Source organism: Trachymyrmex septentrionalis, unplaced genomic scaffold (genome assembly GCF_001594115.1).
Source record: "Trachymyrmex septentrionalis isolate Tsep2-gDNA-1 unplaced genomic scaffold, Tsep1.0 scaffold80, whole genome shotgun sequence".
Taxonomy (NCBI): Eukaryota; Metazoa; Arthropoda; class Insecta; order Hymenoptera; family Formicidae; genus Trachymyrmex; species Trachymyrmex septentrionalis.
In genome coordinates, this window is record NW_017305988.1 from 1715744 (window position 1) to 1742014 (window position 26271).

A 26271-nucleotide genomic window follows, 5' to 3' on the forward strand; every position below is an offset into this window, starting at 1 on the left:
CTTAATAAATTTTTCATCAGTTGTTACAAACTCATATTTTTATCAACTTGTGTGAGGAAACGTTAACATAAAATAGAATTATCTTGAAATTAATGAGTGCAAAAGATAAGCTTCTTTCTACATGACAAATATTCACGTTTATCATGATGCTATATTTATGACAAAAAATTTTTCGCGATATCACCCTACCGGCCATAAATAATATTCTGCCGCCTGATACAGTCGCGTATTTCCTGGTATCCACGCTCTGATATTTTCCGCGCTATTTCTGGTATACAATGCTCGTTTCAGCATGTCGACCTCATCAAAATCTTTGAATAATATCTCGATACGGTTATTTGCAGCATTCACAAGCCCGCTTTCTTATCTATTAATAGATAAGACGGAGCGAAATGGCCGCCAGACGAAAATCACTTTTTTCTTCTTTATTTTCCTTTTTGATTAGGAAAAATGAATAGCTGTATGAAGCAGAAGGCAGGACTGCGCGAAGAGAAAAACCTCTCGGGGCAAACTTGTTTACAAACTTATTCGCTCCCACGATTACAGGCAGAGTGGAAAAGTAGTGTTCTAACCGGACATCAGATAACTCCCAGCAGATAAATGTCTTTGGGCGGCCGTAGGAACAAAGGACATATTGCCCCTCACTTGTTTTATCCAACCATGTCCCACGGAATTACCTCCTATTACAATACTTGACTCTCGTATTATTAACGCGCGCATATTTGATAAAATATATATGATGAAATACATACACATGTATATGAAAAACAACAATTCTTTCTTCGCTAGAATCTCTTATCTGTCTTTCTTTAATTATTTTAATTACTTATTATTTTAACGCATGTAAACTCGTTTACATTATTGGATCATGAAAGTTAATCCCACAAAATAGAAATAATTCTTTATCTACTATTAATTCTACTATTTATTTATCATTTTAATTCAATATTTTATATAATTTTCATTATTATTCCTATTGTGTCACATCGGATACCTAATGTATATAAATGAGAATACGAACTGGTCAAATGTTTGAATTGTAGTTGATCCCATGTCATAAGCAAAGACGTCGGTAAGTTTACGCTGACTTTCTCTCGTCAAATAGCGTAAACAATCGCGTGATTAACGACACCTCCGAATAATGCAAATAGGACAGATCTACAAGCAAGTAAATGAATTAAGTCAAGGAACAAATTATTCCACTCTTGGCAGAGAATTTCTCTGGCATTGCATTCGCGGGATTGCGCATCCCCATCCCTCTTTCCAAGGGAGGAGGAGAACGAAGGGCGTTCCTTGTTACTACATTTGCGATGCTAGACTACATGACAGCAACGTGGAGAGACAAGAAAGGTTCCTCGCAACTCCAAGACATTCATCGTTTCTGGATAAAACTTCCGTCGCGACATAAATTTAATGAGTCTTGCCGAGAACGCTAGGATGTCGTTAACGAGCCCATTCAAGGACTGTTTTAATTTGATCGCGCGAGCAGTGCCCATGACGGTCGCTATATAGTCGAAGGTATGAGAGCAAACGACACTGGAAGAAAGGAACCGCAAGAAGGAAGATGATTTAGGAGTTGGGATACCACAATTCAAGTTGCCGGTTCAGTTCACCGCTACTAACGACTCCGCAGAGATTCGTTCCTTTTTTCTTTGTCTCGACGCCGCTGTACTTTGTTTCGACACTGCATTATGCATGAAGATGAAGTATTTTCGTAGACATATATTGACAATAAACCCACTTGCCTTGTTTCCTATAAGTAGCGATATATAGGCACGTATTATATAAGGAAGAAAAACAAGATTAAATAAATAATAATCACGAAGATCATACTTATATACTCTTGGCCAAGTTCAATCTTCAATCAATTTAAACATGTTGTATTAAATAGCATCCAACAAAAGAATATAACAGTAAAGCACAATAGTATGAAACGTTTTATTACGACAATCAATATTGATTTATTACAACAGTCAAATATTGATGGAAAGTATAATACGCGTAAAATAAAAAGAAATAATCCTCTATTGCGCATCGCTATATGATGGCAATAAAATATAGTGCCATGCAAAATATTCGCAGAGATATTCTTGTTCAATTATTACCAGGGTCTCCGTTGCGTAAATGACCGTCTAGTTTCGAGCAGCTTATGCTCGCTATTCAATTTCTCTGAAGCTTTGAACCATGCAGAATGCCGTGAAATGCATTTCTACACACAGACAGACGACTTGCGCCACTGAGAATACATAATACAACATTATGTTTTCATTGCATTATGAAGAAATATATTTTATCGTTTCTGTCTAGAAACGATTTGAATTAGAAACCGTTTATGGTTTATGTTAAGCGGAGCACTTGACTAATTTGCAAATTTATTGCATCAATCTTGCGCTATAATTTCTTTACTTTGTCAAACTACTTCGAGATTTTAATCATCTTAATATTTCTTTTCAATGCTCTACTTTAATCTATTTAACATCGCGTTTCGATAAATGTTATTTATAAATAATATATACAAATCATAACATTTACTAATAATTTAAGTAAAAATTAATGATGTATGAATATATAATTATCTTTGAAATTAGCTAATTTCATTAACTAATTTCATTAACATCTTTGCTATAATTTACCTTATTTTCAAATAAGTTAAAATCATTTTAGCAAATAAGTAAAAAAATGTATGATTTTACATGTAAAGAAAAAAATGTGCATTTTAATCCACTAATTATAGATTTTTTTAAATAAACTAAAAACTAAATTTCTAATACTAAAATGTCAAATTGAACTTAATATTTCGCAGACATTTTCAAAGTATATAACTTTTATTTTATTAGAATATTTAAACTACTTAAAAAATATATTTAAATGGATAATATCATTGTCATTTTATCGAAAGAAATTGCTAGAAAAATTCTGTATATTCAACATTATTTGTAACAGATACCTGCAAATATTTCTTATGGAAAATGGGACAGACGATCTTCTCGGAACTTCGATTCCAGATAGTAAAAGTCTCCTAAAGTATCGCCCAATCTTTGGCAACTATATCCCCACAGCTTCAAAGTGGAAAACTCTGTTCATCAGTTACAGTATATTCGTGTAAGTGGCGAAATGTCCTCGTTCCCTCGCGATTTCCTCCGTTCCACGATGTGAACCCCGATTTCTTCCCTTTCTGCGAACTCGGGAATCGTCGCAATTGATTCAGTCAGTTCATCTCAAAACGCTTACTTTTAACTTCGAAAACTTTAGAAACAGATCCGCAGCAATCGCTTTGAATCGAGTCATTACTTGATCGAGTAAGGTTACCTTGCGCAAGCAAAATCGACGAAGCGTAACTTTTAGCGCACTTTCGAAGATACGCGCTTCGCAAAGTATTCTTGACGAAGCTTTCAAGAAACCACTTTTACGCTTTATCTCGTAACTTTTGTTGCAACTTTTCGCTTAAGTATTGCAAGATACCTCAATTAACTCATTCAATAAATAAGTATTCACAATTAAAACAAATATCCAAATATTAAAAAAAATACATTATTTTATCATTAGCAACCAAATTTTAGTTATTTAATAAGATATAATTTAAGATTTAATAAAAAAAATAAATGATATAATTATTTTCTAATTTGTAACAAAAAATTGGATTAGAAAGATATATAGTGTATGAAAGATATATTATTGTACTGATATTAATGTTATAAGTGAATATTTTGCATATGCATTGGTTAGACTATCTGTAATAGCAATTAGCTTCAGAAACGATAGACGTTAATTAATCAAAGTACGCGCAAAAAATTAGTTTGCAAAACTTTTTTACGTGATACTCTATCCTGCACAAGCATCTCGAGTTTACGTAAAACAGTATAACATTTAATTAAAAATTGTGTGCTTTTCTCATTTTTTATTTTAAAAAGAAAGTTCTAATGTATTCGAGAATACTTTGTTATGATTGAAAATCGAATTTGTATTTACAATTTGTTGTATTTTGAGATAAGTGAAAATAAAGTCTATTTAATTTTACGATTGATTAGGTATTAAAAGAATACTAAATTTTAAATAAAATTTTATCACTGCATTGAATTTTTGTATGGCAATATCTTCCGAAATATGTACGTATATTATTTGATAATCCTCTGTTAAATGACAAATTGTACAAAAGATGTGCTAGCATTTGTTCGTTTTTTTACAATGAATTATAGAATCTAAATTGTAGAATCTTTGATGTCTTGATTAACATCTTTTTTTATATCGTATCAAAATATATTTTATTAGACACTTTATTTATCATAAGAATTTATTGCCATCACATTTCTCGTTTCTCGGTTCCGACCAAACATTTCTAATTAGAGTGGTTTGCTTGTAAAATAGTTTCATACGTTTCGCAATCTAAAACAAGGGTAGAGAGTAAATTCTGTATATACATGACATAAACTCGATTCCCAATCTGAACTGCTTTTATTGACGTAACGCGACATAGTTATATCGTCCACGGGCGGGAGTGTAGGAAAGCGGGTGGAATGCACCCCTGTTCACCTTTAGTATTTCCAGAGACCCGAGATAACGCAAAATACTATCAAATAACGTCATGTAGACCAAGGATGTATGCGGAAATAAAATCTAGGATTATAATTGTATTTTCATTCTCTTTTTTCTAATATTTACGACTTGAGTCGGCGCAGTCAGACATTGCGTTTACAAAGCAAAATCTATTGTAATTTTCTCCTGAGAACCACACTAAAAATGAAGTATATGAAGGCCAACTCTTTTGGTTGACCTGCCAGAGTTTAACTGAAATGTAGGATGCGTCGGTGCTGTTTTGCGCGAGAGAGCAATATAGTGAATATTTATTTACTTAATAAATACATATACGCAAACTTGATTTTATCACCCGCTAAAATCTTCGTAAAAAGAAGTTATTTTTCCAGTTCGTTACTCTGAGTACCCGAAGTTCATCCAGTTGAAGAAAAGAAAATATTTTTTTGCCTTGTCAATAAAGCATCTCGTAAAAAGGCTGCTTTCGAATCCAACGTTCTTTATATATTGAAATCCTGGAAAATCTCTATTATAAAAGAAGACCGTTGCATTTTTGCTGACGAAATTTCTTTAAAATATTGGAGATTATACGTTATCGAAATTGAAATTCAACTATTTTATAGATTATGTACGCATATACGTGTCTATGTATTATATAATAAATAAATCGCTTATTTTGAGAATATCTAAAGATTATATTTTGAAACTTAAATATAATTTTTTAACAATTTTAATTTAATACAGATATAAATGAACGCATTGCAGCGGATTTAACGATGTTTTCAAAATTGAACTTACACTATTGTCAAAATATAAGCGGTTTAAATATTATAAATTCCCGAATATGATATTTTATAAACAGCTGTAACTTTGACAATTTGCTGACATTATTTTGAGGATTAATAAATTTAATATACATTCGTTCATGTGATAATGTTTTTGTTCAAGAGAAACTTTTTAACGAATTACCAACACTTTTCTTATATTTATTATAAAATGTTTAATATTTCGAGAGATATTATTACTAAATCACGATCTACTTTTACGTCAAATGTGACTGATATAAATGGTTTGAAAAAGTTGAATGAGTATTCCGACTGATACTTGATAAATATTTTTATATTTTTATTTAAATACTACTCGCATATATATACGTACAAAAGAAAATGAGAATGTTAAATTCTCTGTTATTAAAATATTCATATCGCGTAAATATCGCTCAGAGTCAAAACAGAAAATATAAGGAAGAACTCGATATGCAACTAGTGCACATATATTCTGCGATAGGTTCAGAATTCTCTCTTAAAAAGCTTGCTGTATCTTAACAATGTGTTAACAAGATGAAAGCGTCACATGCACTTGCGATAAAAGAAACCGACTGAAGTCATCATCTACAGCTTTAGACTTTGTCGAGTCAATACTATCGAAAAAGAGAAATATAACTAATATAACTGAATCGTCGAAGATTCTGTTCGCGATAGTGCAACTTTGCTGAGAGATGAAACAGATTGGGGTCAGTATTGGAGATTGATCTAAGTGGAATGGATAACACAGTAACTCGTATACTTTCATCTCCTCTGATTGCGCGATAAAATTCAAATTTTAATAATGTCATTGGATAGGTCGCGTTTATCAACATACTCAAATATCAAAAGAAAATTTTTTGTTTGAACATGAAGTAGAATTTTGCAGAGTTCATTTTTAATACAGTAGAGTTCCTAATATCGTTGTAATACGAATATTGCATCATTTATCACTTTACATCCATTGATTTCTATTAATTAAAGTCGTCTGAATTTTCCTAACGATTAAATATTATTATTTGCAAGCATAAATGTTTATTTTAATACAGAGATTTACGAGAGAAAAGAAAAACGAAATACGTGAAAATAGTTACTCATGAAAAAAATATAACGAGAAACGTCTGAATCTCAATCGAAGATTCTTTTCGCAAAAAAGTTTGAAAATTTTGATAAAGATGTTTCTCGTGTCTGTCTGGTTATTTTATGATCCAGCCATCTTCTTCGTAGATACAGCCTCTTTTCCGCGAGTATGTGTGCATTTTGTGGTACCGATCCTTTCAAACACACAGCCTATTTCCCTTGTCTTCGCTACCTAGAAATATCGACATATCGGCCATTGTTTACTGTAGGCGTTTACCCACTCCAGAATTGATATCACCTGAGAGCAGAAGTTTGAGAAGAAGAAAGATAGCAAAATACAGATTGGAAAATAAGCGGTGGGAAGAAAAGGGAAAGAGGCAGGGAGGAACAAAGAGAGAAATTTCTGACTCATGAACGAACGGTTAGATCGGCAGACTGTTAAATTTCTCCCTTTAGCTTCCTTCGAGGTACCAGAAAGCTGCTTGAAGAGAGACGAAGAAGAAAAGAATTCGCAAAGAGTATGCTAGAGAGGTATTCGGGAATGATAAAAGATAAAAGTGGAAGAGTAAGCCGATGGGCAGAGAGAATGAGGCGCGTTCTGCGATATTGGATTCTGAGTTTCGCGGAATAACGTCAACGCCGTCGTTCTCCATGCCGTGGTTGGTGCCGCCCCAGGCGCCCAGGCACGACCCTACGACGCCATCGAAGGCGATATAAGCTCGTTCTAGTTTCTCAACAAAGTCCCGGAACAACCGAGGCGCCTCCGACACCTATTGGCCCTCCGAACGAACAACGCACATCGTTATTTCCATAATGCCAGTAGTACTGATCGACTTAATGTGATCAATGTCGATTTCTAATGAGTTTCTTGCTAAGGAAGCTACAGAGGGAAGTAAAATTTCGAATTGATCGATTGAATTTCAACTACACGTACCAAACTTTCATTAATTTTTAAGATCCAGGACTCGTGTTTATATTCACGTGTTTATAACACGATTGTATGTATATAAACGATTGTATGCCGCGATCATTCGATTTTTGGATTAAGTTACTTCGATCACAAGCCATTATACCTATACGTATTCTGTATAATATACAAATAAAATTTAAAATTGATCGAAGGTCCCTATATATGTATAATATATGTGAGATTTATGTATAAATGTGGATATATACGAGTTTGATCCCAAGCAATTTGGCAGCATATGTTCACGATTAGTTTTAACAGATTCGGGTGTAGGAACAAGATTGCATCTATTCAGGTTATGGATGACTATAAGTGTCATTCAGTTTGGCCATAAAAACAAATAGCATGGATTCAAAATTTTTTAGCTCGCGCTAGAAATATATTTACATTTATTATCATTAAATCCTTTATAGGGACCTTTATTAAAGACGTACTTCTAGCGCTATATCGATATTATGAGTTTAGTAACGATCCGCTATCGCACATGGGATTTTTATTTTGACAACATTGCATTATATGTAAAAAATTTATATGTTTGTTTCGCGTTTTACAATGTCTTTTTGGAAACAAACATTTATTTGTTGGATTTGCCTATATACATCTTTAGAATTTATTTCTTCCGCACAATCGATATCATTTTGTAAACATACACCAATAAAAAATAATTATAAATCACGTTTGTAAAAAACATAATTATATATTTTGCTTTAGGCTACAGCTCCATAAAGAATATGTTTATTTTTATAAACAAAATATGAAACTTTAACTCTTTCAGCTAATAATCGAGGTGAATCATTTCGTTTAACTGCTTTAACGTTTTACTGCTTCAAGCGAAATATTAATTGCAATTGGACTGCAAAAGAATGTAAATGTGTACGTAAACAAATTTTTATGAACCGTAAATAATCTTTGAAACGAGTAACTTAATTTATTTTCCATGTAAAAAAACGTGAGCAAATTTATTTCAGGCTTTAATAAATTAAATAAATATGAAATTGATATAATTAAGTGACTCGATACGCCCGCTTAATAATAATTGCTACCAAAATATATCCCGCAACAAGAATTGTTGACATTCGGCGAACACTCCATCGGGATATTATCCGCATGCAGAATACCGCAGGCTGCATATGAGCGGCCATTGTGGTATTGGCAAATTTGCCCTCATCATATGCATGGTCGTCTACAACTCGGGCTCGGCTAGTTTGCTGTCAAGAGTCTCTTAGGATGCTCACGTTACAAGTTACAGAAGTACTTGCATCTGCATTGCAGATTAGCTCAGCTGCTGTTTATTCTCTCGGCAGTCGACACTAACCGCGAGCTGTAAACACACCTCCCGCGCTTTCGGGCAACCACGTTCGAATGCCCGACACACCCACCACACACTACCACCTTGTTATTATATTTGCAATCTATCAACGGTGGAATATATCCGGTCGCGAGTCTGTCCAGTGCACAATATCCAACAAAATAGCGTATCGTATAAGATTTTCTGACAAGTAGCCCGTGTGCATAGTAACGTACGCATCCTTCGTCATAATATATTCCGTTTACCATGTAGAGATTAATTATCGGCTGCATAAATTATCGAGATGTATGCGGGCGCACGCAGTCGTATAATTGCCAGTAACTCGAAAATCTATTAGTCGGAAATTGTGTAGGAGCTTACTCCCTGTTAATCTCATGGCGATTGCGACACCCGTGCAAATTACCAATTTCAGGATCAACGATCCTGTATTTTACGAATGATCTATCGTCGATTTATGCGCCATTCACGGAAACGTACACGATATCTGAGCATTCGGTATCTTCTCACTTTGGCACCGGTTCTTGATTTAAATCTCTCTGGATGGATCCCTTTCTTCCCTCGTGAGACTTGCCCTCACCAATTCGATCGATCCCACATTTCGTCTCTCGAATTGAGAGCTACCGCAACATTTCCAAATAGCCAAGGAACGCTGTTATTCTCCATGCAAAATTCTCCATGGCCGCTTCCTGGATTGGTTCCAAGTGGACCCGAGAGAATCGGAAGGAAAAGAGAGAGAGAGAGAGAGATTGGCCACTTTTCCGTATTTCATCTTCTCCAATCCTTTCCCGACGTTCGAAAAACGACATTCCGTCAGGATGTCTGCTCGGCAGATTTCCTTTCTTGTAAACAGGCAGAAGGACGCATTACTTCGAGATACACATTTGAGTGTTGATCTAAATTCACATCGATTACAAGTGTTTGCTCTCTCTCTTTTCTCGTTTCCCCTCGTAAATGTGAATTTGCAGTTCCTTCCACTCGCGTCCCATAGATCGCACGACATACTCCAGAAAACTAATCACATATGAATAAATTTTTTCATTTACCGCTTTTCACTATCTTTTGATTCTAACAATAAAATTAATTTTATCCATTAAACGTAATCGATTATTAAATTCAGCTATGTGACTTTTATCTACAATAAAGTGAAAGATTTAAAAACAAAGCAATAATGTAAGCACGTATAATTTTAACTAAAGTACATAATTTAACCAGGAGAAAGATATTCATACTAAAAGGCATTACTATTTAATTCTACAATAAATACTAGTCGAGTGACAATTTCTCTCTACTAGAAGATTTGATGCAGTTAACGTGGTACTCACTCATCTCCAGCATAAACGTATCTTTCCAAGATTTGCCTTCAGAACTTACGTAAAAGTGCTCCAGAGGAAAAAGATTCTACCATAAGTTTCATCAAATATTCAAAGATGCCGCTAACTTAATGTTATTAATATTTAATCTTTTATGTACATTTCATATCACTTAAAACTATATTTTAAAATACATTTATGCATTTCTTATGCGTAGAATAAAGAATTTTAAAAACGTTAATAACAGCGATTTTGGAAGAAACTGCAGATTTATTTTTTACGTATGCTATATTATTTTATCTGGCAAGAATTATGAAATAAAAAACTATTTTATTGGATACAAAAATACATTATTTAAATAAAAAGATTGAGAACTTTGAAATACTACGTTTGAGCTAAAAATGTTTCAAATTAATTAAATTTTATTTTGAGAAATATCTGATATTTTATTTTTAAAAGATTTATTTAAACTTTTATTTAAAAAGTTTATTCAAAGCGAACGTTATTTTAATAAAAAAATCTCAAAATAGTTTTCTTAAAGAAGATATATAGAGGGGAAGTTTACGCAGCATAAACTGAGATTCGCAAAAGAGAATTTCTAACATCATTTTTGCTCAACAGTATCGACACTTCATTATTCAACCGTTCTACTGACGTCAAGATTTCCCAAACGAGTTGTCTATAAAATTGTCAATTACTATAATATTTAACTTGCAAATAAGTTTGCTCGCAAATGAGCAGTATCGCTTATTTTATATATTAATCATTTCGAATATGTAGTAAATTACAACTAAAATTATATCTATATTGATTGTTCTAACACAAAATGGATCACTATTCCAATTTTTAATATTTTCTGTTTACAGACTTATTGTTAGCTTTATAAAATGAAATTCTACTGGAACAAAATCTATTTAAAATTCACCAAAAAATATGATTTCAGCATTAACTTTCAATTTTAATCTTTAATCGTCAAAACCTCAATCGTATAAATTATTAATTTTCTATACTATAAATGTCTGCAGCAAGCAATAATAATCAGAATATCAATTTTCCAATGTTTTGTATATTGATTCGTATCGGATATTTTAATAAATTCGTTAATAGTCGGAGATAAATATTCAAAATTGTTACAGAAATATTTTTCGTGTATACAAAGAAACATTCGTTTTAAAGAAATATTGTGTAGAATTGTAGTCAGTTCACAACGACGAACAAAAAAGAATAATGCGTTTCTCGTATATAGCCATGTACATACTAAGTTCCACTCGGCAATTAAAAATTACCGAGTGCACGAAGGCATGACTAGCAGCAGAATTAAATAGTTCAGGGAGCGTACGGTATGTCTGCATTCGTTGATTAAGTGCTTTGAAGATAATTGAACGGTAATTGAAGCTGCAAGCCATGCATGCTACAAATTTAATAAATTGTATATGTTACGTCTTTCTCGTTATCATAATCAATACTTATTGAATAATAAAATTATAATAATTAAAATCAAAATCAAATGTATTTATAAATGTATTTACCCTTTTTTATTTGCATTCATATGATTAAACAATTTTTAGATATTTGAGTTAAACCGACCAAAAAAATATACGTATAAAATATATAAAGTAAACGCATTATCCACCATTAATTTATTCTGCTTTTATATTAATACATAAATTTAAATTATTGAAATTCTCTCTTTCTGATCATAAATTCCGAAATAATTCGTAGAAGAGAAGGTGGTATTATAGCACCCCATTTACTTTTTGTACAATAAACTTGATTAAAATCAATATTTGAATTTAAAACTTAACAATACATTACATTTGTCAAAATGTTATTCAATCAGTTTTTTAGACTCAAAGTTACGAAATATTTATTACTTAGAATGCTATTTATAATGTAGCGACACTGCATAATCGCTCAAAGAAAAATAGGGGTGGTAATGTGATTTTCCCAAAAATAGACAACGTATAGACAGCTTAGTACTAAAAATCTATATAAATGTAATATAAACTATAAATTAATAGTAGAGCTAAGCTCGATTTACGGAATAATTATTTTGATATGAAAACTTCAAAAAAGGGACCATCAATAATCAGCACGTTTAGAAGGCTACATTAACAAAATATCATATTACTGTTTTACTTTGCATAACTCGAAATGTATACAGCCAAATAAAAAAATGTAAAACAACAAAGAACACAACTCAAAACATACATATATTCGTGCGATAATACGTTCAAGCTTAAGAAGAATGAGGAAATATGCGTAATTAAATGCTAAAATGTATCTTAAAAACGTTTCAAATTGTTCGAAAGTAAAAATATGTTATAATAAATGCTGACTATTGTGTATTCGCATATTAGAGTAGTGCTATAACAGCGAGCTACTAAGGAAATAATTCCATAAGTAATCGCTAGAGTTTGACACTTAATAGCGGAGATATTATTAAGAGGAGCCATTATATCACTGGCCATAATACCACTTTCTCCTCTAATTGATAATTAAACGAATTCTTTAGGATACTGCTCTAATTTTATACATGATAGTCATACAAAGATCTAGCGCGGTGTAATATTAGCATGGTCTCTGGCGGAGATGGATAAAGTAAATTTATACAGTTAATGTACAACGCAATTCTCCCCTCATTGTACTCTCTCGGACCCTATCCTGCTAGATTGTCTACTGCTATATCATACCGACGATGTCAAGATATATTTGCTCGCGAGAGTGGACCGGTTAAAGGAGACTGTCAAACTGTCAAGTTCCATTGGCGAGTCAACTAACAAGTATCTGAAAATATAATGGCTACTAGGTTAAAATAAATACGTAAGAATACTTCTAATTGTTACTGCATTCACCGCGATAAAAAATTAAATTATTTGATCATCATTACTTTAAACTTCGTTAGCCATATCTCGCATGTAATCACGAAAAAAGTGCTTAACTTTTTTAAATTGTGAAATAATCGGGTCATTTATAAATGCGTAAAGAAAAGATAATTTTATAGGGCAATATAAAAATGAGGAACGTGTTCGTGCGTGGGATATTATGCTCAGGAAAAAAACGTGATCAATATATTATCGCTCTTTTCATCGTTAGTAAACTTGAGTGTAATCATTAAAATTAATTAAAATAGTAATGCACTATTTTAGTGCAAAACAGAAGATTTGACAATTAAAAAAAGCATTTTTCAATCCATTGCGCATGTACACGCACACAGAAGAACGAAAAACGTGTTTACATATAGATATATATCTTCTCATTTTTCTTGAAACATTATCAGCGTATAACCGGGGGCGGCGGCTGAAAATATTATTCAAATTTTCTCTTATATATAGGATACTTACAAAATATATCTAAACATTCTACTCTTATAGGAGTTATCTTAAAAATATTATAGTTTCCTTGAAAAATATCTTGACAAAGTTTCCTATAGATTTCCATTAACGATATGTACGTCGTATTTGTAAAATGAGTTAACAACTCAAACAGGTCATATATGTATCTATTACAGTTTATAAGAAAGGAAAGAATGATGCAAGAAGCAAGTGTACAGTTTTACATTTAACTTCTCATAATATTACTTTTCACACAAATGCAACGAGCGTCAAAACATACATCTAAAATACATACAAAATTAAAATTTGTCGATTTCAATAGAGTCATATCATTTGTCTTACATAAATTAATTCTCCTCGTCGTTTCCATATTTAAAAGGCAGAGAATCATTAAAAAATAAATATACTTTATCGATTTTATATTTTGTTACATTCTAGCGTACAATATGAAATATCTGGTAAATATGTTAAAATTTCATAATTCGCAAAATTGAAACATCGAGTGTTGTCACTTTCTCGAGTTTCAATTATATTACGTAAAACAATTAATCTACATAACTACGTACATAGCGAATACGAGCAAGCCTGACGGATTAATTTCACAGTGTCGCGGTAACAGAGGAACAAATCAACGAGCATGAGCTATGCGTTTGAAAAGGAAAAAAGTAAAGGCACGCATTGCCGCGTACCAGTCGCGAGAGACCCATTTCGAAGAAGCAACAGTGAGCCGGCGGCCGTGAGCTTTGACCCGGTGACCCGGAGTGCGTGGGTTGCGCGGGGGATTTGACGAGAGGGAGGCGCAGAGGGGGAGAACAGGAGGGAGGTGGTCTTTCTCCTCTCCATGCAAGATGGAATCGATACCTGCCTCCCCTACCAGCCCAACCAACCGCCCCTACAGCCCCACAGCGTCCATCACCCTCCGCTGCTCACCTTCTCGTTCGAGCAGACGGCAGGCCAACCGACCAGCCAGCCGACCAGCCAGCCGTTGGGGGCTGCGGCTGGAGGAAGTCGAGGAAATAAAAGCAGAGCACCGTGCTGCGCTGTGTCGGCTAACAGCCGCAGCAAACTCTGCCTGTTCTGTATAGCACACCTGCGGCACCGCCACCCTTTTAGCGGGGGAAAGCCCCGCTTGCTTTCGGAGTTGCTTGCTCGCAACATCGCGCAAAGATATTCAATATGTATACTCGTATATATATATATATATATAGGCCTAGTTTACTCCATGCGCTTAGTTCGCGATCTATACAATAGGCGTCTTTGTTTAATCTACAGATTGTATAGATCGCTGACTAAACGCACGATGTAATCGTAGTCATAATCACACATTTGAGATGTACATAGCAAGGTGAACTCTGCTAATTAACTACGCAAATAGATTGATGCTAATAAATAAACACTTTACGACGGAAATGTGCGATTAAAGTTACCATATCTGAATCACAAGAAAAGAGTGCATATGTACATTTAAAAAAATGATGATTTGGGTCGAAAGCAGAGATTATATAATTTTTTTATGCGTTCGATGTAAGTATTTAATAATATTTCTATAACATAATTTTTTTTATTTACAATCTTTATTAATATAATTTTATAAACATAATATTTTAATTAACGATCAGCTTTACTTCAAAAAGAATATATGTTATTTTAAAAAGCTGATAACCTTATGTGACATTAATTTAGAAACGATATCTTCTTCGAAATGCTCAGTTTTGACAGATTGACAATTTTGGTGATCGCGTTTAATAAAAAATTTCACAAATTATTATAGTAACATATCAAGTAATATGATTCCGATTAGTATAATATTTTCTATCACACACATATCATCTACAATACTTTCAACAAAGAAATGAGAAATGAATAGCGATTGAGGATGATTGATATTTATCTCTAGCTTCGAGTAATCACGTCTAAAGTCCATCTGTTAGTCGAGAAATTTATGTGTTAAATTCTCAACAAAACTTACATTACAGATTCGTTTATGTGTATATACTCTCAAGTTAATTTAGTTCGGCATATGATAATAAATGGCTTCGAAGTAACATTTATCACCATCAGGATGCGCGATATCAAACTCTGAATAATCGTTATCCCGTGAAGCCGCCTCTTTCGGAGATCGTGGCTGCGCCTGTCTCTCACGCGCAGACCACGCGTAATAATTAATTAATTTCCTCGTTATTCAGTTATCGATCGAGAACGCTTTGCACGCAGTGGCATGTAAGAAAATCCGTTGACCGAATTTATCTCATTCCAGCGCTCAAAATGGAAATGAAATGCAAATATTAACACACCGACCGGCGGACGGCGATAGGACTGTTTCAGTCGTTTCAGAGAGAAAATGTGATTCCATGATCCGAAAGGTCTTGCATTTAATTGATTTTTTAATCAGCAACGATGCTAATAATCGAGATAAAATCAACATTATGGCATTGATAAAAGGAACGTAGATCGATTCGGTTGAAGGCAGGGTCAGAAAAAATATAATCGAATAAATGATTAGGTACTATATGTACATGATTAGTAATTAACAGTCATAATTGACGAAGGTTATGATATAATAAATAAGAGACTTTATGATATATAACAATTGGAAACTTTTTTTACAAATAAAAGAGGACAGTTTTCGAGTTCTTTGAAAACGATCATATTTATAGAACGAATCATACAGTAACTTCTTTATTAAAGCGCGAAAGGAATTATACGTATATTCCTTCATCACACTGATTCTGTGTGTCTGAATGTAATAAAAGTCTTTCTTAAGAAAGATCGGGGAATCAGGAATGCTCAATTACATGACGCCATATATCAGAGATGTTGACTCCCCGATGGGTTCCACGTGCGCGAAATGGTACCTTAGTTAGGCGGCAACACCTGCCTGGAATGGCGTTATAAGCAAGTTAAATCGATCTTCGATTTCACTACACCTGCCATCTCAATCCTCAATCGGTGACCGTTTTGACAAACACTACATTCGCGAGCGGTAATATCATAAGAAAATCTTTCATGTCAAAAACTAAAATAAATTTGAAAATATTAATGGACAATTTTTTCGAATTCTTTTTCTTCTTTTTTTTTTATTTTATAATTGGGCAAAAATTATTTTATACAGGACATGTCTCAGACTCTATGCACCATTTGTTAGTGACAGATTGAAGTCATTTTGAGACGAAAATTCTAATATCAAAATATCGAGGTTATAATAATTTTTTAATTATAAACATTTAAAGTTAGCGAATCATATCGCGTGTTTAAGTGTAATATTTTGTTGGCATTTCACTTAGTATAATTGTAATAAATCTGACTTTTAAAAGATAAAAATGTGCAATTTTACAATCAATTGAATGTAATACATAAAAGAAGAAATATTTAATCGCTCGACCTTTTTTTTTGTAATGATTCATTAGATGACAGATCGCGGAAATGTTTGCGTGTTTCACCTGTCACAATTTCCGAAACTGGGTTAGCCAATGTGCATACTAGGCCAAGAAACTGCTCTGATCGAAATCGCATTGCTGCAGTATCTCGTCTTGGAGATTGAAGGGAAGAGAGATATTTTCACTGCGGACTCAAACGTTTAAGAACACATCTTTGGCCAAGGAATTCGTGAATACAAAATAGGGAAGTGCACCGACGACTGAATATGCTCGAGCACAGGATAGGTAAGAAAGGAAGAGAGTTTCGAGGATGCTGCCTGCAACAGTATATTACTTTCGGTCAATGCACATTTATCGTTGATGATGCATTGGTTCATATGTTTCGGTCAATAATATAATTTAAATAAATTGTGTGAATAATTAATAATATATATTTCAAGATAGTCTTTAGAAGTTCAATTGAATTATTCCTTCGTCCTCTTTTAATTGTTTGCACGCCATTGATGATGATAGAATAATTAATATTCAATTATTGCATATTGTATATATTAATGCAATAATAGTATAATACATAAGATAGTAGTTAACATTACGTATATAAGAGTTAGTAAAATTTATATTATTAGTATTAAACATTGATTATTAAACATCGTTAGATGTATTTTTTAACATAAATTTAAACATAGCTTCCAAAAGAAACAAAAAATATATTACACTTTACAGTGTAAATAAAAATGAGAGTTAATAGTAGAATTTCAAATAATATAAGTGTCGACAACAAATATGATAATTATAAATATTAAAGATAGTAATGTTATTATACGTTAAGAGCTATCCTTAAAAGATATTATAAACTCACTGATTAAGAGCTTATTTCTGATCAGCTTGTGTTACCGATTGTAAAATTGGATTTTAATGATTCCCGACACAAGAGTTCTTTCCATCGAGCACAATGGATATTACAACGTTATCCAGTACTCGGCTAGTTTCAGGTGAACTGGGCTGAGCTTGAGCTGGCGGAATGGTTTATCGATTCCAACCCTTGTCCTCTTTATCCTTTATTTTCTTTATCTTCGTCATGCACACACGCAGTACGCTGCCCGAAGTCACAGTCGGTTTATGTTCGAATTAACAATCCGTGTTTTATCATCTTCGCTCTTAAATCTTTTCCATTGTACGATAGATTGCATCACAGTTCGCATAACTGTGAAAAATTATTCATTTTCCTTCAAAAGATTGACTACCTATAATTCGATGCAACAGTTTTATACGATTCCGATTTAATTTCAGATGATTTTGACGTGCAAATATCTGTCCGAATGTCTTCGGTTTATGATTATAAAATTTATATCTTTATTTGAAATGCTCGAAAAACGACTGGATTTTTATTTATTCTCATAAATTTACGCCCCGTATTGAATATCGTCATTGACTCGGTTCTCATAGCAAGTTCGTTTGATTTATGATCTCGTATTTCAGAATATCGTTACACATTTCGACTTGGCCGAGGTGGACGTTAAAGGTGTCGCGCGTTTCGCTCGAGCGAAGCTCGCTTTGGCAGGGTGGTTTATTGATTCTGTCCCTTTTCCTCTTTACTCCCTACCCTTTACCCGTTTTGCACGCGCTTTGCACATAACCCAGAGTTACGAGATCGCTGACGTACTCGTTACCGAATTTTCGCTCATCGACCCCGGCTATTCGATGTTTCCAAGAGAACAACCATCGGAATTCCGATGATTCTTTCGAGAATGCATATTGCTGGTTACGTAACGGTTGCAAATCTTTAAAAGTCTTTTTCCAAATTCATAAATCTATTCTTTTTTTTTTTTTTAGCTGAATTTTCTATGTATGTTCCCTTTTCATCTTTTTTGTTCTAAAACCCGAGTGTGCTTCATTTCAACTTATACTTTGTAAAAAAATATATATTTCTATGTTTTGGTAGATTTATAACTTTTTTATTTCTTATTAAAATATTTCTTAAGACTTAGGATCTGAATTCTATCTCTAACATGCTGATATTGCAATTTTTCACAGAAGGTAAAATTGTGAACATTGCGCGAAGTAATCTTCGTAGGAATAATAGAATAATACGACACGAGAATGTTCTGCATTTCTGAATAAGTCACAATTAACGAGGAGAATAATTTGTGATGAATAATTCTTTGTTCCTGATGGCTCTCGATTCCCTAGTGGCGATAATCTCTGCAGCATGGCATCCAGCTAATTGGAATGGTCTTTCAAGCGCGATTAGTACTTTAAATGTGACAATTTATTTTAATATACTGTGACAAAAAATACGACAAGTAAAACATCGAATCTATTAAAGTTTAAAATCACTTTTGCTTAAATCTATGATAATTCTTTTACATTATTTTCCATAACTCTTCTATAAACACAAAGACTAATCAATCCAAGATATCTAATAGTAAAAAGTATCTGTGAATGAAAGATTATCATTTTAACGCTATAAGATATAGAATTTGAAGAGCTTAAGATAAACTCGAGTATTGTTGACATCACATAATTTGCTCAAAGGGAAATTCAGAATGACTTGAATTTTCGAAGATATTTACGAATCCTTGAAATTGATTTAATTGATCGAATTTTGCGAAATTAGCAGTCTTGTTTTCATGGGACAAAAAAAATTACGAACAAAACAAATCCACCGATTTGATCCTTGATTCTTCATCTCTTTTTTCAGTTTCAATATTCAAATATTTCAAATGGTCCAGCATTTGAAATATTTCCCATCGTTAGTCAAGTGATTCTAGTAAAGATCATAATCCGCGAGGCAATAGCGAAATCGGCGAAACGATCTGGCATTCAACAGGCCTCGAACCAGTGACCCAAATCCATGGCACTTCGAGACGTACGTTTTTCTAGAATCGGATTATCGACTACGTTCCACCAATGTTCATGTAATTCTTTCACGCTTATTTTAGTGCTATACAAAAAAGACATCACGTACTTCTATGTTATACTGACAGAATATCGTGGAATGTCGAATGGAATAGACTCAGTTTGATATATTTAATGTATATGTTAATATCGACACTCAAATGTTTCCAAAGCAATAAGATAAAATGAGATGTATGAGAATATATAGATCATACAACAACAATGTTAAGTCATTAACTATCAAATTTACCAAACAGAATTATAGCTGCTATAAGATAGTGTATCATGTTTACATGTATATAATAATAAACTTTGTATATAGTTAAAAAATAAAACGTTCTTCTCAATTTAATATAAAGTATTCTATGTGCTTAGAGAACGCCACACATGTATTACAAAGTATAATCTTATTGGTTTTAGTCACACGAAGATTATACAATTAAATATTTTTAATTTTTATAAATTGTATTTATATGTAATCATATTATATAATCTATATCCGCCCATCCAAATTGTATATTGCTATACATACAGCTTACATGATTGAGACAGCCGATAATTTAAAACTTCGATAAATCTCCCAAATGAAAAAGTTTACTTTCGAGATATGAACGAATTACGGTAAGCTGTGTTGCTACGTATTAAAGTTTAAATGCGAGATTAGCAATGAATTTACACAATATAAAAAATACATAAAATATATGATACATTTAAAATATAATATATAAATATATTTAGAATAAATTCAGAATTATATAATGCGTGATATGCATATTGGAATCTCTCCCCCATTTTTACATATCTTTTTATATTTAACAAACAAAGCTTCTTTCAGTACTTATAAATTGTAGCTTATATTTCTGTATGGGATTATTAAAAAAAATATATTAATTTTTAATAAGGGATACTTTTACTTATAAATTTTGTATTGTCTAGAAGCATCGCGACCGAGAGAGTCTTACACGCCGTGACTGTGAAATCGCTGAAACGAAGTTAACCCAAATCCATACATATCGCAACGGTGTTTTCGAGGAATCGAATTATCGGACGACCCATTTTCGCCCACTGTCGCACCACTCCTTTTTGACCGTTTGCCGACGTGGAAATGATAACATGTGCCTGCCGGGCATCAAAGAGGAAAAATGGTGTTCGCCGAATGTCGATAAGACTCGCCCTTCGTTTCACGAATCGAACGAAAAAACATCGTCTCTCGTCGCGTTCTACGTCGTGGTATTTACGCGTTGGCAAACTTTTGCGAATATTTAAAAAGTTATCTGTTCACCCCATAACTTTCTCACCTGGACCGAGTTTTCGGACGTCGATACACCTCGGACGTCGTGAGCGTCCGCGCATTCTCGCAAAAGTTAGACGTGGTGCAAATTTGCGTTTCAGAAAGTTTCTTTCACACCACACCAAGTCTCGGAGAGACCTCTTGGCACGCAGCTCTGCCTAAAAAGTCGCCATTTTTTCGAACAAAATTTTATTCAACGAACTAAATAAAAATTCACACAAATATAATACAATCTAAGTTTATAGATGAATACTTAAGTGTTTAAAATAATTGACTTTTTAGAATATTTAAGACTAAAACTATTCTCAACATCAACATTAAAAAATTTATATACATATGTCAATATATAGAATCCGCAAATATATCATAATTGAAAAAAGATATATTCAAATCAATGCTCGAGAGAGGAGAGAACTCTCTAATCTTTCTTTGGGACAAAAATTGAAGACGCTGCCTTCATTTTCACCGCACTTTTTAAATGAAACTTAAGCAGTTTATCATAACATTTAATTTTTCAGTACAATTAGATGACAGAATACGTATAGAATTCTTTAGAGATATCTCTGTCTCACTGAATAAACTGAATAATTGCGTTGAATTACGATGAAAAGGAGGTAAAATGATCCTCGATTGTTTATAGGCTGATTCGCTTTAGCTGTCGTTAACACGAAAAGACAAGGTAAGGTACGAAAAGCACAGATTACTCTACTTCCTTTGAGCAAACGTTGCCAAAGAACGAAGACCGATCTGTATGTTTGACTTCACCGGAACGCAGCCGTTTGATTATACTACGCCCGTCTAATATTATACCTTCTCTATTCCGGCAGACTCTCAGGCTGCATTGTACGCAAATTTAATGCCGCGTAATAGCACATGCGCGCAGCAGAATTTACTTCGCTAATCCCCTTCAAAATTTCATCGGTGGTGTTATATGTAAGCCGCACGGCGCGATCGTTAGAACGCATAACGGGCAACGCGTAAGTCGGATATGCTCAATCGCTTGTTATGCACGAACTGCCGATGCAGTTGGGTTGAAGATATGATGTAATGCTGATTCGCGTTCCTACGTGCACGCCGTAGCATTACGAGAGTTACTCGGAAAATAGCTTTGCCTGCCGGATTAAAAATTAAAATGCGTGAATTATGAAAAGGTTACACTACGCGAATCTGCGGCACGTAAATTCCACGAATGTTCTTTCAGAAATTAATTACAAAATGATAAAAAATACATAGGTTCTTCAAAAGATAAATCCACAATGAAGTGCTATTCCATTTTCATCTTGTTCTTTCATGTTATGAATGACTTAACGAGTGGCTCTCGACAGGTTTCACTTTTATGTCAATTTTTCTCGGTAATAAAAAAAAATATCAAAGAAGATTATTCATCAAGTTTTAATATTAAGCACTTCTTTCAAGTAGTTCTTGAGAATTGAAATATTTATCAAGGAATAGATTTACATTTTAAGAATGAGTTACCAAAATATCTAATAAAAAAGATTGAAAATATTAATATTAACACACATATGATCTTTCTTGACATTTTCTAATAAAAGACAATATTAATGATTTTACATGTTATTTTGAAGAGTTAGAAAGTGACTTGTTGAAATATTTTAATTGAAATATTAAGCAGCAATGGAGAGAAAGACTGAAAGGAAGTGTGCGTGTGTAAGCGCGCGAGCTAATTCTAGAAAATTTTAATGGAAATAATATCTTTATGATAATTCCACGTTGTTGCGTAATTTTTCCCTTCTATTGTCCTATACGCAAAACAGTAAATAGCTCTCGTTACGTGGTGAGAATTCTGTAGGTGGAAACCCTCTGGGGGATTTACCGCGCCGTTAATTTTACGGGGTACGGCTGGTGAGAGCACATGGAACAACCTTCTCGAACGTGGAGCATCCACAGGTTGTCGTGTGACCTAATCTGACCTAACCCAAGTGATTAAGGACATTGAATCAATGGAGAGAAGACGAGGAAATTTCAAGGGCGATATATCTTCTATTAAATTGTTATCCTTTTATTAAATCATTAGCTTCTTTCTAAACAAAGATGCTTGTTAAATTCCGTCAAAGCAAAATGCTCAGTGAAATGTAAAAACCTGATATTTCTCCCAGTAATCTGAAATATTGGATTCAGCAAATAAATAGAAAATTTTTCGGTCATCAAACAGATTGTCAGTTCAATACTGTCGTACGAGTTTGAAACGTACCAACGAAATAAGCTTTTCACAAAACTCGAATGTCCTTTAATATTTCTTGTAATATCAATTTCTCATGTATAAAAATATTTTATAATTGTAAATAATTTATAAATTTTTCTTAATATTGATGTAAAAATATGAGAGAACAAATAGTTTTATGAGATAATTGTGTTGCAAAATTGACCAATACCTAATTGATGTACAGTTCTATCGCTAATATTTTCTAAGCTCAGGCAGTGATATTAGACTAACGTTTGAAAAATTTATTTATTTCGTATTTTTTATTTACTCTATACTATGTATACAGATGTCGGTCGCTATTTACTTTCTCGAAATATTAAAATTACTGAGCTTATATACAACACATTAAAATCGTCTCTTACGATCCCCTTTAGAATCTTGTCTTGATCGTCTGTGACTCATCTGTGATCGTAAAAATTGGAAATAATTGTAGTAAAGAGTTTTGTCAATTGTAGAAATTGCTGTCCAGCTTTCTTAACAATCCAGCTTTCTCAACAATGTATTAGCGTCTCAATAATATATTAGCATCAACAATATACTAGCGTCTCAATAATGGCAGAATCAATTATATTTCAAAGATAAGAGTTTTTTTTTTTTTTTCATTTTTTTTCGATTTTGGCAAAACGTCCAGCTTTTGATCCTCGTAATCCAAAGCTCTGAAAAGCTTAACAACAAAACGAATAACAACATTCTAGAACAAATTTTGGTCTTGATTGATTGTCGTTGTACGCTTCGTTGCTCCTAACCAGGAGGTAGGCTGGCAAAGGTGGAATCAATACGTGAACCTACAACCATTTCTACTTACACAATGCTAACCGGCCAAGCCCGAGAGCAATGTGTATATACCTCGTACCTCTCATTTTCTCCGTCGCGATACTGTTGCTCAATGATTGTGACCCTCTTCTTGTGTGTGTTCCTCTTTAAACCCCTCTTTTCACCCTTTCCACTATTAAATCCTCCGCATGCGTCTCCACTCTTATTTACGCCGATTTTCTTTGCCTAGTATTTTCTCTCTTTTTTGTTCTCGTACTTTCATGATAATGCAAAACCCTGCCGGATGAATGCCAGCTCCTCTTTTGACGGCGCGCCTTCATTCTGTTCCAGGAAATTCAGCGCCGTCACTCCATTTTCGAGCCCAGTCAGCACACGTTGGCCGACACAGTTCGGTAAACAAATGCTCTCGATGTGATTTATAGCTTATGCACTTTCCTCTCCCTGAAATACTTACAAGTAGTTTAGTTCCTTCAAATGTGATTGTTCTTCCTTTCCGTTTTGTTCTTTTTTTATTATAGAAATTGTGTCACCGCTATTAGATTTACAATTAAATCGGTAAATTAAGTTAGATTAATAAACAAATTCTATCTTTTATGTTTATATATTTTATTCTTGATAATAAACGCGTATTTACAGCCCGTTTTACAGAAAGCCTCTTACAAGTTTCAAGACTTATTATCTTTTTGACAATGTTTGCAAACAATTTATAGACATCTCGCATTCAACTCAAACACAATTTGCAGAGTATCAGCATTCAGCTCAAATCCGCAAACCTATATATATATATTTCTCTTTCTCTTTCTTTGCGCGCGTTTAACGACAGGGAATTTGTTTGATTCGTAGGAATGGGGAGTGTCGGCAGCAACGTGACAGGGACGACGACGACAGATCCAACGACGTTCCTGCCAGACGCAACTCCGACACTAAGCGAACGTGAACAGGTCAAAATCGAATTTTACAAAACGTACGATGTCATGACGGGGGTACGGATCGCCGCGACCCTTGGTGGCTTTTTCAGCTTAATGGTGTTGCTGGTAGTTTACAAGAGCAGGTAATTTTAAGAATGTTTAAACGAGTATTTGCGTCGTCATTAAAATACGGTTGATATATTTGTCAGATGCAAAGCGAGTAAACAACTGGAAGATCCAACTTTGACTGCAGCGGCAGCAGCGGCGGTCGCGGAAGCTGAAGCTGAGGAACGCGCCCTCGCCGCTGCTCTCGAAGCGATCGCCAGGTTACCACCTAGGCTGGGTCGTGGTCCGAGAAGATCATTATGCGTCGAGGTATATCTCATGGCAGTTTAAATAATTTTATTAAAATCATTCACAAATATACTTACACACAACTCTAAAATGAAATACATTCTTCTAAAAGTAAAATGTATCATTAGAGTTAAAATATTAACAAAATCATTCTACTTTTGACTGAAAAATTAAATGAATTTTTCATTCTTTCGAAATTTATGTTTTTTTTTTTCTTTAATCTCTAAAATTACAAAAAAAAAAGTAGTAAAGATATCGATATTCCTTACCGAATTATAACAATTTTTATTTAATAACAGATATATCGTAACTAAAAAAATCGTCGAGAAGATTTATATATTGAAACATCACTATTGATTGGATCGTACAGTTTTCAAGTAGTAAAGTTTTACACTTTTTCGACAGAACGTAAAAATTTTGGACTGATGCCATGCCATTTTCAGAAAGTGCTCTCTAGTTTACAGAGTGGCGTTCAGAGAGTGCTCTCTAGTTCACAGAGTGGCTTTTAATTGATAATTTGTCCGTTCGTCGAGCATTTGTAATTGATAGAAATATTTTACGTCAGATGGACCAGTCTCATTCACCCGTGGTGGCACCTCGCTTCGCCTCAGTCGGTGGATACGACTCTTTGCTGGCACCACCAATCAGGCAACCGAGGTTGGCTCCCCCGGTCGATCACAGAAGATGTAGCTCGGTCACCTGTAGCAGCACTGGAAGCAGTTATCTGGAACGAAGGGGTTCAGCCATGGTAATGCCGTGCCTTCCACCTCCTCCATCCTACCCGCGTCACGCCGCCTACGATGAGCCATGGGATTTATATTACCCTATCGATATCCAGGTATATACTCGATATTTGCAATCTTATGTCTTTCGAAACGATTCCTTTTTAACTCTTTTCAATAGTCGACATTGAAAATTTAATGGCTCCGAGTCTATTTTTATTCCGAAATTGCTCTGAGTCTATTTTTATTTAGAATCTCTCTCTTTATTCTATAATATTTTAAATAAAATTGTCAAGATCTTAGATATTAATACTTCTTCTTCTTACGTTAGGCCTGTGTTGTGCCTTTCTCATATGCTTGTTCGCGCACTCTAATTATTCAATAATTGT

At 33.7% G+C, this 26271-nt stretch overlaps 2 protein-coding genes across 3 annotated transcripts in view; both read left to right on the top strand.

Annotated features, from left to right (window-relative positions):
- Positions 1 to 26271, top strand: part of LOC108754739 — a 64130-nt gene that overhangs the window by 35906 nt on the left and 1953 nt on the right. Inside the window, exons 2-5 of one of the 2 annotated variants that reach the window (XM_018497279.1) lie at positions 24229 to 24290; positions 24742 to 24949; positions 25016 to 25181; positions 25726 to 25998. In XM_018497279.1, coding sequence (XP_018352781.1) covers positions 24744 to 24949; positions 25016 to 25181; positions 25726 to 25998 — 645 coding nt within the window. In that variant the 5' untranslated portion in view covers positions 24229 to 24290; positions 24742 to 24743. The remainder of the gene's footprint in view (positions 1 to 24228; positions 24291 to 24741; positions 24950 to 25015; positions 25182 to 25725; positions 25999 to 26271) is intronic. The other variant, XM_018497278.1, reaches the window with a different exon arrangement.
- Positions 22253 to 26271, top strand: part of LOC108754738 (kynurenine/alpha-aminoadipate aminotransferase, mitochondrial-like) — a 21258-nt gene continuing 17239 nt past the window's right edge. The window contains exon 1 of the mRNA XM_018497277.1: positions 22253 to 22267. The gene's annotated coding sequence lies outside the window, so the exon portion shown is untranslated. The remainder of the gene's footprint in view (positions 22268 to 26271) is intronic.